General features: G+C 56.4%; 1 protein-coding gene across 3 annotated transcripts in view; it reads right to left on the reverse strand.

Moving 5' to 3' along the window:
• The window catches only part of ATP2A3 (ATPase sarcoplasmic/endoplasmic reticulum Ca2+ transporting 3), a 39,265-nt gene that overhangs the window by 3,275 nt on the left and 21,397 nt on the right, over positions 1–14,593 (reverse strand). The window contains exons 15-21 of one of the 3 annotated variants that reach the window (XM_031469497.2): positions 14,209–14,429; positions 13,128–13,330; positions 12,447–12,532; positions 7,752–7,885; positions 7,178–7,295; positions 6,537–6,654; positions 2,058–3,479 (exon numbers count right to left, since the gene is read on the reverse strand). In XM_031469497.2, coding sequence (XP_031325357.1) covers positions 3,463–3,479; positions 6,537–6,654; positions 7,178–7,295; positions 7,752–7,885; positions 12,447–12,532; positions 13,128–13,330; positions 14,209–14,429 — 897 coding nt within the window. In that variant the 3' untranslated portion in view covers positions 2,058–3,462. Of the gene's footprint in view, positions 1–2,057; positions 3,483–6,536; positions 6,655–7,177; positions 7,296–7,751; positions 7,886–12,446; positions 12,533–13,127; positions 13,331–14,208; positions 14,430–14,593 lie in introns of those variants that run through there. The other 2 variants (XM_031469496.2, XM_064495045.1) reach the window with 2 other exon arrangements.

The following is a 14,593-nucleotide window of genomic DNA, read 5'->3' on the forward strand; positions in this document are numbered from 1 at the left end:
AGGCATACAGTTTGATGAGTTTTGACAAAAGCATGCAACTACCCTCCCCCACCCAATCCATCACCCTAGAATGTTCCCTCCCGCCCCTTTGCTGTCGATCTTTTCCAACCCCCAGCCCTGGCAATCACGGATCTGCTCTGTTGCTACAGATTGGTTTTGCCTCTTCTAGAACTTAATGGAGGTAGAATAGCTCAGTAGGGGCTCTTTTCGATTCTGGCTTCCTTTACGCAGCACCAGGGGTTTCAGCATCGTGCATTCTGCGGCATATATGAGGATGCTCCTATTTATTGCTGAGGAATGTTCTGCTGTACGGACATACCACAGTTTGTTTATCCTTCCCCTGCTGATGGGCATTTGGGTTGTTTTCGGTTTGGGGCTATAATGACTAAAGCTGCTATGGACACTCGGGTTCAGGTCTTCATGTGGACGTACGTCATTTTCTATTTTCGCCCTTCCATTTCTCCTAACGCGGCCCCAAGGAGGGGTCACTCTCACCCCTGTGAGGGATGCAGTGTGTGGCGGGGATAGGGGCACAAATCCAGGCCTCTGGAAGGGGCAGGGGGAGGCTACGCTGTCATCCCCGAGCCAGTGATAAGTGTGCCGGGGCTTTCCCTGGAATTCCCTCCTGGGCCAGTGGCCGTGAGGTAGGAAACCTCTGTTTACCTTGGCCGCCCCATCCTGGCCTGTCGGCCTGTCGGGCTCCGTGCTGCAAGCAGGACAAGGCCGGGCTTGGGCAGGCCTGGGTGGGGGTGGAGGCAAAGCAGGCCTGGCCACAAGCCCCAGAGGCTGCCGGGGGCACTGGAGCCCGCCTGCCCCCGCAGGAACCCCCCAGGCCCATCTCAGCACCTTGCGCTGCCTGTCCGTCAGGATGAGGGCCAGCTAGATGCTCAGGCTCTCGGAGGGCTTCTGGCTCTTCATCAGTAAAGCGGAGCCCTACCCTCTGCCTGGTCCATCTCACAGAGCTGGTTGAGGACCCTGGCATGAGGTGTGGGAAAAGGCTTTGTGACCTGAGAAATGGTATAGGTGGATCTTGTACTGGGGGAATCCCTCTGCCCATCCCTGGCTCCCACTGCAAGCTGTGGGTCAAATCCTCTCTCCCAAATAAAACCTGGGAGCTCCTAAGAGCAGGTCCTGTCTCCTCCGGTCATGGCTGGCTTCCTGGACGGTCCGTCTACGCATTGCCCTGGGCCCTGTGCTCAGAAGGACCCCGCACTTGGTTTATTACTCTGCTGCCACCATTAAGAAATGCTTAATTTTTGAACAAGAAGCTCCACATTTTCATTTTGCACTGAACCCCTCAAATATATAGGTGGTCCTGCCTCTGGCTGCATGGACAGGGCCCGCATCCCCTTCCCAGGACAGCTGCGTAGAAGAGATACAGAACTTCTGTAAGTCTCCCTTCAGAAGAGGAAACAAAGGAGGTAGGGGGACTAGGCTCTTCCCTTCCCAGAGCCCCCACTCCCGGAGGGCAGGGCCACGTGGGCAAGTCAGGAGTTAATGTCAAGCAGCCTCATGAGGCCCCAAGGCCCCAGGACAATGTGAGTTGAGGGAAGCCTCAGGGAGGCGCATTCCAGCTGGGCCCCAAAGGATGGAGGACGAGGTGGAAGGCATCCTGGGATCCAAGGAGGAGAGGAAAACAGAGCAAGAGAAAAACCTTGGGGAGGTGCGGTACCCATGGAACAGCCAGGGCTGGGGCCCCTCCAGGCTCCAGGGGCACCTAGTCACAGACCCCTCCCAGCCTCTGTTTTCCTGGAATCATTATGTGTGTAAAGGGCTTTGATCACGTGAACAAACTGTCAAGTGCTGTGCACGCGAGAAGGCAGTCCCGCCTCTGCTACTGGGGTGTGGCTCCGGATGTCAGTGCCTCCCTGGGGCCTGGTCAGAGGACAGGATCCCCAGCTGGCTGGCGGCGTGGGAGCCCCAGAGCTTTGCTCACGGCTCCTGCAGTGGCGGGGGTGGGGTGGGGGGTTGCACAGGTGGTGGGAGCACCCAGGTAGACATGAGGTGGTGGGGCAGAAGGGAACAGCTCTCCAGGAAACAGACTCTGATGGCCCTCGTTGCCCTAGACACTCAACCTTTATTTCTCTGCCCAACAGCATGTCCGCAAGTGGGTACAGGGCCCTGCCCTCCTCAGATCCCCCTGCCCCCAGCAGGAAAGACAAGGAGAATCTCTGGGGGCAGCGGGTGAGCCCCACAGAACGGGGAGCCCATCTGTGTGTAAGGCAGGCTGAGGGGGCTCTTGATTCTGGGGCCCAGGGCAGGGATGTGAGTCTTGATTTACATATAAAACAACCACTGTACGCTCTCCAGGAGGGGCAAGGATGCAGCCATTTCCTCACTGCCTTCTTCTGCGCCTAGCTAATTTTTGCCAAAGGGGAAAAGCTGAGTTAAGACATTTCTGTCCCTCCAGGCTCTTTTCCTATCAACGGTCATGATCCACAAGCACATGCTTTCCTCCAGCAAGGAGGGAGGGAGAGGAAGTGCCCTGGGTAACTAACCATGCTTAGTGACACCCTTTCAGCTCATGGATGAGTGGGGTGAGGGGCACAGAGCAAGGCCAAGAGTCCAGAGGACTCAGAACCACCCAGCTGTGCAGACCTCGAGATGGCGGTGCACCGGGTGGGCTGTAGGGCACAGTGGTCAGGGGCCCAAGGACGTCTTGGGGCTCAGGTGCCAGGGACACGGAGGCAAATCCGTCCTCGGCTTGGCAGAGCGGGCATCACAGCACAGAGCTGGCACATCTCGTTTGCTTGGACAGGGAAACCTGGGTCTGGGAGCGCGCTGAGCTCAGGCAGGCTGGCTGGCTGGCTCCCAGGGGAGGGGGTCCTTGCTCAGCCCCCACCCCCCACTCTTGTGTCCCTCTCTCTGACATATAAACAGAAACAGGCCCCACACATATAAACAGAAGCAGGCTCAAGCCCTCAGGAGCCGGCTTTGTGGAGGCAGAGTGGAGGGGGCTGTCTGCCCTTGCTGTGCACAGCTGGGCCCAGATGTCCCCTCCTCACCCTGTTGACCAGGCCCCAGACCAGGCACTGAGAGAGAGGTCCAAGCGGGTCCCAGGAGTCCTCCGTCAGTGCAGAAAGGCAGGTCAGCAAGTAAATGCCCAGCTGCTGAGCACGGGGCAGCAGGCTCCAGAATGTGCCTGTGGCTTTGGGGGTGGGGGCTCCGCATCGCTGGTTCTGCCACGAGCTCGGGCTTCTGGGCAGGCCTCTCCCGGGCTGCAGCTCCTGGGCCAGAGCTTCAGGGACGAACTTCCCAGGAAAGCCCCAGAGACATGAATTACAGAGCCCCCAGGCGATGCGAGTGGGGACAGGGACCCTGGGAGGGGGCCTGGGGATGGCCCTTCGGACCGTGGCCGGGCCCAGTGAGTAAGCGGGCGAGCGTGGAGGTGGGGCAGGGGTGGGGGCATGCTTGGGCACTGTCACTCTGAGGTACATGGAGACTCCACTCTGTTCCCGACACTCACTTCTGGCCCTTTTCTTCTGGAAGAAAAACCGAGAGCGTGTTAAGATGTATGTATGAGAGCATACGTCCAGGCAGGCCCATCCTTCTGACCCCTTCATCCTCCACTTCTCCCGGGACAGCCCCACTCCCCCACAGCATCTCTCGATCAGCCCCCAGCCCGGCCACATCCCCCTGGATGTCCCTGGGGCTTCCTTCACTTGAGTGACCTGTCAACCCTCTCCATCCCTGACCACCCGATGATGATTCTTCTCTTGGTTTCCAGTTTGGGGGACCACTACCCACCATCATAAGGCCCAGAAACCAAGGCTATCCTTGACACTTCGCCCGTCCCACATACCCAGGCCTGCTGGTTTCACCACCTGCATCTCCCGAGCTCATTTGGTCCTCTGCTGCCCCCGCCAGGCCTCAAGCGCCCTCGGTCCCACCTTACCTGACCTCCCCATCACTCCCCTGTCCCTGGCGTCACACTCAGATCCAGCCCGTCATTCCCTTTGATGGCTCTCCAACTGCCATCAGAATAAACTCCAAGCCCACCCATGTCTGGAGCCTCCCAGATCTGTCCCACCCAGTCTCTCCAGGCCTCCCCTCCCCTCTGTCTAGCCCACAGGCCTCCGCCTGACGGTTCCTCAGCCACACCTGGGCAGAGCCAGGAGGTGGGGCAAGAGGAGCCCCCCACCCCCCTGGGCTGACCCAGCATCCACAATCCTCTCCAGGACACATCCCTCGTAAATCACGGGGAAGCCATGAGCATCAGTCCTCAGCAAAACTTCCCTAAAAGGCCACCAGGCTGGCTTGGGAACGTAACAGGGTCCCCTGTCTCACTCCGGCCCTGTCTGCCTTTAGGAGGCCCAAGGGACCACAGCCTCACGGGGCAGAGCTGTCTGGGCTGCCAGTGGGCGCACTCCACCCCACCTCTCAGATGTGGCCACAGATGTCCAGCCTATGTTCATCCTGTGGGTTCCACAGCCACTCCTGACACCAGAGTTCTCCAAACCCCGCTTTCAAGCCAAGTCTCACTGGGAGCATAGTCAACATGTCAGGGTAACAGTGGAGGTGGGGGCGTTGCCCAGGACTGGCTCACCCTGGGCTGGGCCTCAGTGACTCCTTGCCAAGACCAGCTCAACAAGGCCCATCAGCCTCCCTGCCCTTCCGCTCGCCGCCATCTGCCCTCTGTGGTCAACCCAGCCCCTCCCAGGCTTCCACCCTTCTGCGGCTCCCACTTCCCTGAGGATAACATTCAGGATCCTTACCTTGGTGTCTGAGGCCCCTGCCACAGTCTGGCCTCACCTCTCTACCCTGCACTCTGAGCCCAGCCCCACTAGAGAGGCCAAGCCATGCCAGCCCAGCCCCTTCTCCACCAGGCCCAATCTTCCCCTTTCAGACCTCTTCTAGAGACTACCCCCAACCCCAGCCCTGTAGGGATTGCTCCCTCCCCAGCCCTTCCAACCTGTCCCGGCCTGCGAGGGGCCTGCTTCCCTCCCCCTCTCTGGGCTGGAATCTGCCATCACCGAGCAGTCAGTGCTGGGCGGTGCCCATTCCCGTTGGCTGAGAAACGTTCTAAGTTTTCTCAAGAAAATGTGCTCGATGGTCCCCAAGACCTAGGCTCTTCCCATTGGCTGAGAAATGTTTTAAGTTTTCTTGAGAAAATGTGCAGAATCTCTTGGCAGCTGGGGTCACCAGGGAAGGCTCTTGAAGACATGAAGCTGTCCAAGCTGCCCACTGTCCAAGCCGCCCACACCCCCAGGAAGCCAGGCTCTGCAGGTGGAGTTACTGCGGTCAAGGCTGGCCAGTGGCCTTTCTGGTGGACCACCTCCATGCTCCAGCCAGAGCTGGGGCTCCTGTGGGTGGAGTTTCGGGTGACAGAGCCATTTCCACCCTTCGCCTCCCCAGGAGTGTCCGAGGGTGGACCAGAAAGGACCACAAAGAGGGCAGAATGCCTTGTCCAGCTCCCTCCTCCTCCCCACCCATGGGCTCCAACAGGCCTCACTGAACACCTACCTCCACCCTCAGCTGGCCCCCTTTCCCCTCGCCACGTGTCTGGTCACCCTCTGGACAGACCCGTGGTGGGCCAGCTTCTCCACAGAGAGGAGGCCAATTGTTTTGGCCTTTTTAATAAGATAAAATATTGGCAGCTCCCAGGAGGGCTGGCCAGCGTGGGAGATGGGGACTGATTGCCTGCCTTGGCCCCTGCGGAATGACAAGCACGTGATCTATTTATAACACCCCCCTCAAGGCACCCTCCCCTAGTTTGAGGATACATTCCTGCCAGTGGTGGCCCTCAAGGACCCAGCTGCTCCAGAGCAGGCCTCAGCCATCTCTGGGCCTAACCCAGGCCCTCCTTAGCAACCTGGCCATGGGCCTACTGCCTTGGCACAAACTCCCAGGAACAGAGTTTCTCGCCCCTGTTTCCTCCCTATCTGGGCAGCTTGGACAGGGAGAACGATACTGCCTCCCTTGCTCTGGGGAGGTTCAGAATCGCCCACTCTCTGAGCACCCTGCCCCATGGATGCCATACCCCAGCCTGCTCCTCCACACGCTGCCCCTCACCTGGACCCCTGCCATGCTGTCCTCAGGCAAACCCAGAGCTGTGAACTCAGAAACAGAGAACTGCCCCCTTCCACCCACCCACATCAAAGAGGCCAACTTGGTGTGGTCTGGAGTCTGGGAGGCCATCAGCGGCTGCCCACTCCATGCCCAGGGAGGCTGTCACAACAATGCCTGGATAAAGACAGGCCAGGTTCAGAGAAGTCAGCAGCCAAGGCCCAGAGGAGGGCACAGTAGGCCCAGTTGTGCAGGGTTGGTGGCAAGTGAGGGGAGCAAGCAGCGGGACCCTGAGCAGTGCTCCTGCTGGCCGCTCAGTAAGCCCAGGGCCCCGACCCCTGCAGACACCAAGGGTCACAGCCACCAGACCCCACCTGGCAATTAACACAGCCTCCACTTGGCAATCCAAGAACACCTCCCCCTGTACAGACTGAACCCGGATCCAGCCCGCTGCAGTCTGGGAGCAGGGGTAGGCAGAGAGGCAGGCTGGAGGCCAGGAGGGTGGAGAGGGTCTGGGGCCTCCCACTTACCATCCACGTGCTTCCGGGACAGGTACTTGAGGGCCTCATCAAGCAGGATGACAGGCAGGGAGATCTGGAGCACCACCACCCACTGGCGCCCACTCAGCGGGGTCACTTGGAATATGAGCTGGGGCAGGGGAGGTTTGGTTAAAGGAAGGACTGCCCAGAGCCCCCACAATCCACCGCTTCATCCACCCAGGCCGCAGGGGACTCTTCACAAGCACATCTAAGATGCCTCTCAAGGTCTCACCTCCAGATCTTTGTCTACCCTGTTTCTTCTGCCTGAGGTGCCCTCCCCTGCCCTCACCCGCAGGACCGAATCCCTCTGTCCTGTTGGGAAGTGGGAGGGATTCTGCACCAGGAAAGGGTGTAGTCTTTCCACCTGCCCAGCTCTGGGAGATTCCCCACCTCTTCTGTTCCTCAAGTCTTTGTGGGGGGGGTCCCAAAGTGGGGAACACATCTAGGGGACAGCGGCTGGCCAGGGTCCTGACATAGGCTGCATTTACTAAGCACCATCAGATCTCCCTCCACCCCAGCCCCCAGATGGTTTCCATCACAAAGGGGCCCAGAAAGGTCCAGTGTCAGAGGAGGATTTGGACCCTGTCACCCCAGGAGCCAGAGAAGGGGAGCGGGGCAGGACAGTGACTCACGGGCAGGGGTGGAACAAGCAGGATGAGGAAATGCAGGGCCATGGACATGGCCACAGCCGCCAGAAGCCAGGGGTTCAGCCAGGGAGGCATCCGCAGCAGCGACTGGTTCTCCGAGACGCTGCCAAGGGCACAGGGCGCTCACCTCGGGCCAGGATGCGGGCAGGCCCTGCTGTGGTCACCCCCCAACCCCGTGGAGATGTGGGGGAGGTCTGAGCCTCAGCATTGCCCTTTAAGGACTGGAGCGCTCCTGGGAGGCCACTGCAGCCCAGAGGACTGTGTCATTGCTGCTCACTCAGTCCCCAGGAGCCTGGACCCCCTTTCGCTGTCCCTCAGACCCAATCCTGGCCCCTTTATTTCTTTAGACCCCAATTATGTTTCCCTTTGTCCTCTGGATCTCAATTCTGGCCCCCACTGGGTCTCCCTCTTCCGGACTCCTCTGACCTTCAGGCCCCAATCCTGGACCCCGTGAACCTCAGACCACGATCCTGGACACCTCTGACCCTAATTCTGGACCCTGACTGACCCTCAGCCCCCATCCTACAACCCCAGATCCAGGGCCCTATGCCCAGCCCACCTGTTAAGGGCGTTGCACATTTCAATGGTCACCAGTACAGACAAGGCCATGGTCGTGGGGAAGCGTGACTCAAAGACCTCGCAGTCAGTGCCGGCAAAGAGCGGGTTGTCCTCGGAGCACTTCAGGAAATTCCTCTGAGGGCACCCAGGTGGGGTTGGGAGGGGGTGGGGAGAACAGAGGTCAGAAGCAGGGCCAGAGCATGGGAAGAGGGAAGCCTTGCCCCACCCTCCCCCTCACCCACATCTGAGGACTCAGTATCACCAGCTCTGCCACAGGGAGGGCTCAGGGAGGGGGGCTCGCTCACCCAGGATGGAGACAGAGAGGCTGCACCATGCCAGGGAGAAGGGCAGACCATTCTGGGCAGGGGTGTGGTGAGACAGAGGGAGAGTAGCTGGCATTAGTTTGGGGAGGACGGCAGGGAGCCCCGGAATCAGGGGATGGGACCCTGAGCACTGGAGGAGCAGGAGTGGGGGTGGGGATTAACTGAGACCACTGAATAAGTAAATGCATGTAAAAACCAGTCAGCAAAATTCCACTTGACGAGAATTCACCTTTGGTGGCAGACGAGGAAGGCTACTGGGGCCTCAGTCACTACTATTAAATAAAATTCCATCCTTCCCTCCCTCCATTTCTGCCACTGAAATCCAGCTCCACCAGCCCCGCCCGTTGCTTATGACGCGGCCCAACATATGCCAGGTGCAGAATTAACAAGGAGCTCTCTTCTCCACAGCAAAGGAAACCATAAATGAAACAAAACGACAACCTACAGAATGGGAGAAAATTTTTGCATATGAAACCGACAAAGGCTTGATCTCCAGAACATATAAGCAGCTCATATGACTTAACAAGAAAGAAACAAACAACCCAATCCAAAAATGGGCAGAAGACCTAAACAAGCAATTCTCCAAGGAAGGAATACAAATGATCAATAGGCACATGAAAAAATGCTCACTATCACTAATTATTAGAGAAATGCAAATAAAAATTACAATGAGGTATCACCTCACACCAGTCAGAATGGCCATCATTCAAAAGTCCACAAATGACAAATGCTGGAGAGGCTGTGGAGAAAAGGGAACCCTCCTACACTGCTGGTGGGAATGCAGTTTGGTGCAGCCACTGTGGAAAACAGTATGGAGATTCCTCAAAAGACTAGGAATAGACTTACCGTACGACCCAGGAATCCCACTCCTGGGCATACATTCAGAAGGAACCCTACTTCAAAATGACACCTGCACCCCAATGTTCATAGCAGCACTATTTACAATAGTCAAGACATGGAAACAGCCTAAATATCCATCAACAGATGACTGGATAAAGAAGATGTGGTATATTTATACGATGGAATACTATTCAGCCATAAAAACCGACAACATAACGCCATTTGCAGCAACATGGATGCTCCTGGAGAATGTCATTCTAAGTGAAGTAAGCCAGAAAGAGAAAGAAAAATACCATATGAGATCGCTCATATGTGGAATCTAAAAAAAAAAAGAACGTAAATACAGAACAGAAACAGACTCATAGACATAGAATTCAAACTTGTGGTTGCCAAGGGGGCGGGGGGTGGGAAGGGACAGACGGGGATTTCAAAATGTAGAATAGATAAACAAGATTATACTGCATAGCACAGAGAAATATAAAAGATCTTGTAGCTCACAGCAAAAAAAAATATGACAATGAATATATGTATGTTCATGTATAACTGAAAAATTGTGCTGTACACTGGAATTTGACACAGCATTGTAAAATGACTATTACTCAATAAAAAAAAGTTAAAAAAACAAACAAACAAAGAGCTCTCGGGGCTCTTGATAAGGGAAGTGGCCCTCGCCCCTGCAGCCCCAGGGGAGTTTTCTTCCTGTCCATAAGCCTCACTCACAGAATCTGCTGTGATAAGATGCTGAAACGAGGGCACTCGTGAGAACTTCTGTCTTGTTCTCTTCTGCACCAAGGGGATAAATGTGAACATTCATCACCATTAAAAGGCTCTGTTCTCCAACAATATAAATCTGGCCTCTGGAGTCTCGTCAGAGCACAGAGATCCTTTAAGCTAAGGGTTTAGAACAGGGGCCACGTGCTGTGAAAATAGCCCTCGAAGAGAAATCTGTAAAAATACATCCCTGATTTTCTTACGCAGCATCAATGCGGGAAAGGGGCTCTGTCAGCCAGAAGGGGCCGCTAGCACTTTTCTCTTCTTATGCAAGATGAAAAATGATAAAAGACTTCGGCTTGGCTAGATTTCTTATTTTAACAAAGAGATGGAGAATCTTATTTAAATCAACGGTGGGATTTTCTCCAATAAGCCAAGCTCTGGTATTTGGGACAAGTGCACCTTTTCATAGGGCAGATCTGATCATAGGGCAGAGCAAGTGTCCTAAACTTTGAACCCACCCAGTGACCAGGAGGACCAAATGCTCCTGCCGCTTGTGCTACCACCGTCAGGCCCCACCTCCCAGACCTGAATGGTAATGACCTTATGCCTGCATGTACGTGTAACACGGGGCACACACCTCCCACTCGGACACATGCGTGCTTGCATCCTCAAGCACGTGCCCAGGGAAGAAAATGTGAAGGATAGGAACACATCAAGGTGCCTAATTCAGACCTTCTGGGTTTCACCAGTGAGCACCTGCCACGCACGTACTGTACCCCAGGTCATGGGCCACAGTGTGGCCTCCTGCACTGTTCACTAGAAGGTGCTCAGGGCTGGAACTTCTGCCTCACAGGTTCATTGTGAGCCCCAGAGGGAATCTGTTTCTTTGGGTGAGGCCACTGTTCTGCCTCCTCTTTCCCTCTGCCTCCCTGGCTAGTTCCTATTTATCTTCATCTGCAAGCCCTGCTCTGGGATTCATTAATTAACACTTGCATAGCTCGTACTGTGTGCCAGGTGCTGGTCTAAGCACTTTATGGGGACTGACTCTGGTAATCGTCCTGATAGCCCCAGAAGGCAGGGGCTATTATTATCCATTTTATATGGATGAAGAAACCAACAGAGAGGTTAAGGAGCTTGTCCAAAACCACACAGCTAGTGTGGGATGGAACTAAGGTGTGAACCTGGGCAGCCGGGACCCAGGATCCACTCAGCTGCCTTTACTCAGCATTCCTCCAGGAACCATGGGGGGCTCTGGGCATCTCTGCTGAAATCCCAACACCTGGAGCTGAAAAGTTCTACCTTACGTCTAACACTTGACCACCTCCAAGTCCTATAGCCACCTGCCTTTTCTCTGCTGAAGCACTTCTCACCGTGAAATGTGACTGCCCATTTCCACCTCTCTCTCCCCCGCCAGCCTGGAAGCTCTTTGCAGAGGCTTTGCCAGCCCGGTCACTGCCGTAGCCCTAGCAGTTTGTGCCTGCCAAGGAGCTGGTGCCTAACAGCCATTTCTTGACCAAGTGGAAAAATGAGAAACCTGAAGGCAGTTGGGAAGGTGGCACCAAGGGGACTGGGGACTGGCTGGTAGTGGGAGTGGAGTGTGTGTCTAGCCTGACCCCCAGGAGTCTGGCTTCGGTGACCAGGCAGGCAGTGGAACCAAGGTGGAGATGGAGGAGGGGACTGTTTGGGGGAAAGTGACAGATCTGACTTTGGACCTGGTGAGTGCAGTGTGGCTGTGGGACATCCCAGAGGGGGTATCCAGCTGGACATATGAGACTGCCCTCAGAATAACGGTTGATGTGGATGGAGGTAGTCAGAGATTTGGGCTCCCTAGTGCAAGGATGGTGGTAGGGACAGGGCTGGAAGAAGGCCGCAGCGGGACGGGCAGCACGCGCCCTCTCTCCACCGGCCGCTCCCATAGGAGCTGCGTGAGCAGGGGCTGAGGGCTGGCGGGCACCAGCATTTGGGATGCAGGTCTGGGCTCTGCACTGCCACCAGGAGTGAGAGCCCCATGTGCTCGAGGGCTGGTGGGTGGAGGAAAGCATCTCTGGGCTGCCTCTACCTGGACGTGAACCCCTGAAAGAGCCCTAACGCTGCCCTCGGGGCGGGCAAGACTGTGTGGGCGGGAAGCGGGGCCCCTCCGTGGAGCTCTTCTATCTACAGGGAAGTAGCAAAGACAGGCACACTCAGAGGAAGGAAATGCCGCATCCTGGCAGCTCTCCCCAAAACAGAAACCCGGAATTGCCGTCAAGGCTTGTTCAAGCAAAGATGTGCTGGCTGCTCAGACAGAGGGACAGACTGACAGACGGCAGCTAAGGGGTCTCCTTGCTTGCTTCCAGAGCTGTGCTGAACTAAGCCAGGCCTATGGTGTGCACCTGCCAGCCAGGTGACTTCAAGAGGCCAACGAGTCCCCTCCCTGAGAAACATGGAAGTAGGGAGCCTGGCAGATTCCTTCCCTCCACTCTTGGTTGCCTCAGTTTGACCCTCTGCTTGAAGTTCCACCATTTAGGGGCTCCTGTCTCTGAGCCCTCAATGTTTGGGGGGTTTCCCAATAAAGGTAAGACACTTCTGGGCAGTCAGACCCTCGGTGCCCCTGTAACTGAATGACTGGGAGAGGGAGAAGCCTCTCCTCCAGGCTCCCTGTGGCTCCTGAGCTTGACTCCTGAGGTGGCGCACGTCTGTGTGGGGGTGGGGGTGGGGGGACAGCCTCTGGCCACCCGTGGGGTTCCGGACTCCTTTCCCCTGGAACTCCCAACAACTTGGGCTGTGGGTTCTACCTCCAGAATAACCCCAGCAGGCTCCCTGGCCATTCCCTTGCTCACCAGCTGGTAGAAGGTGACCTGAGGTCCCTCGGCATCATACAGGAACCACCAGGTGGCGGCAGCCACTGTGGCCAGGCCGACGTACACTGTGGGGAGGGCAGGAGGAAACTGGCTATAGTGGACACCTGTGGTTTTCTGGCATCCTTTCCCCTTCCTAATAATTCCCAGAATCTCTGTCAGGGAACCACTCTCTCCTTTTCTGAGCTCGGTGGTTGGCAGCACCTACCCTCGGGGCCAGTGCTGGGCCCTGACTGGCAGTCAGAATCCGCCATACCCTGGCCACTGTGATTGGCTAGGAGAGAAGCAGGTGACCCAATGTGGGCTAAGGACAGGCCTGAGACTTTTACCCTACTACTGATGGAGCAGTAGGATAAAAGGCTCTCTTGTCTGTTTTTTGGGGGGTTGTAATGCAACAAGTATGAGGGCTGGAGCTGCAGCAACCATTCTGCCACCCCAAGGGGCACCTGCCTGAGAATGGAGCTGAGGCAAAGCCAAAATACGCTAGTGATACTGTCTGAGGCCTGGATCCAGCCATGCCTGAGGCATGCTCTAGTCTTTTCATTTACATGAGCCCAGTTTTTTTTGTTGTTTTTTGGGGTTTTTTTTTTTTTTTTCTGGCATAAGCCAGGCTGAGTCTTAGGAAGCTCCAGGAATGCCACCAAGGGCTGGGGCTCCACTCACCTCCAATAGCCAGATATCGGAAGAAGAGCCAGCCACTGATGAGGGCCTCGTGAGGGTTCCGGGGCTGCTTCTGCATAATGTCCAGGTCTGGAGGGTTGAAGCCCAGGGCCGTGGCAGGTAGGCCATCCGTCACCAGGTTCACCCAGAGCAGCTGCACAGGGATCAGGGCTTCGGGCAGGCCCAGAATTGCCGTGAGGAAGATGCTGGAACCAGAGCCATGGGCTGTAGCCCCCAGCGAATGGAGGGTCCGGCTCTCATTCACACCCCAGGCCCGGGAGCCCCCCCACCTCGCTCTGCTAGTTCTGATGTGTGTGCCGGAGGGAAAAGTGTATGCACAAGGCTCTGCCTCACAATGGGCCGCCCCTGCCCTCTGGCGCCTGGACAGACCCGCCCTTTAGGCCTCTCCTGTTTAGGACACAGCTCCTCTTTAGGGTGAACACACACGCACACAGACACACGTGGACAACGCATGCCCTAGCAGATACACATTTGTTCACAGACATGTGCAAAAACCTAGCACAGCCCACACAATCTCACAAACTCAAGCAAACACCTACACGCTTGCCCCAACGTGCAGATGCAGAATTCTTACATATCTGGGCAAATGTGCTCACCAGTCCCCACAAGCATCCCTCACTCGTGAACCTAAGTGTGCCAGAATTACACACTAGCATGAACCTCTGTGCTGCATTCATGCCCAAACATGAACAAGAACTCACATGCACACACGTACACACACCTCTCAGGCGCACACACACGTACACACACGAACACATTACTGCCCAGAGGTGACGCAAGTTCTCCCATCTTGGGTGGCTCTGAAAGTGGGAAGAAGGTTATGGCTGGAGGGATGACAGGGGACTTCTCAGGCACCACCTCGGGGGCTGGGGTGCATCTGGGCCTCCTGAGAATGATTTGGTGCTCCCATCCCTGCCCACCCTGAGATGGGACTCTGGAAGGCCCAGCCTTAGGGCAGGGTCCCTCCATTCCAGCAGCCCCATCCCAGGAACAGGCACTTCCCCTAGTCCTCGGGACGCAGAGCTGGTCCAGAGGGCTGGAAGGAGGGAAAGCGGGGCCTCACCAGACAACCTCGCCAACATTGGAGGAGATGAGGTAGCGGATGAACTGCTTCATGTTGCTGTAGATGGCCCGGCCCTCCTCCACCGCAGCCACGATGGAGGCAAAGTTGTCGTCCGACAGTACCATCTCCGCCGCCGACTTGGCCACGGCTGTGCCAGAGCCCATGGCGATGCCGATCTCCGCCTTCTTCAGGGCTGGGGCATCATTCACCCCATCTCCAGTCTGAGGACCAAGTTAGGTGGGTTCATGTCTGAGAAAGTTCCCTTCCACCTCCCTGACTCCCCTCAACCTAGCCTACCACCAAGTTTAGGGGATGTCCTCAAGGAAGCAGACAGCTGGACAGAACAAATGGTGAGGTCACGAGCTTAGAAACTGATGTGGGAACG

Source organism: Camelus dromedarius, chromosome 16, assembly GCF_036321535.1.
Source record: "Camelus dromedarius isolate mCamDro1 chromosome 16, mCamDro1.pat, whole genome shotgun sequence".
NCBI lineage: Eukaryota > Metazoa > Chordata > Mammalia > Artiodactyla > Camelidae > Camelus > Camelus dromedarius.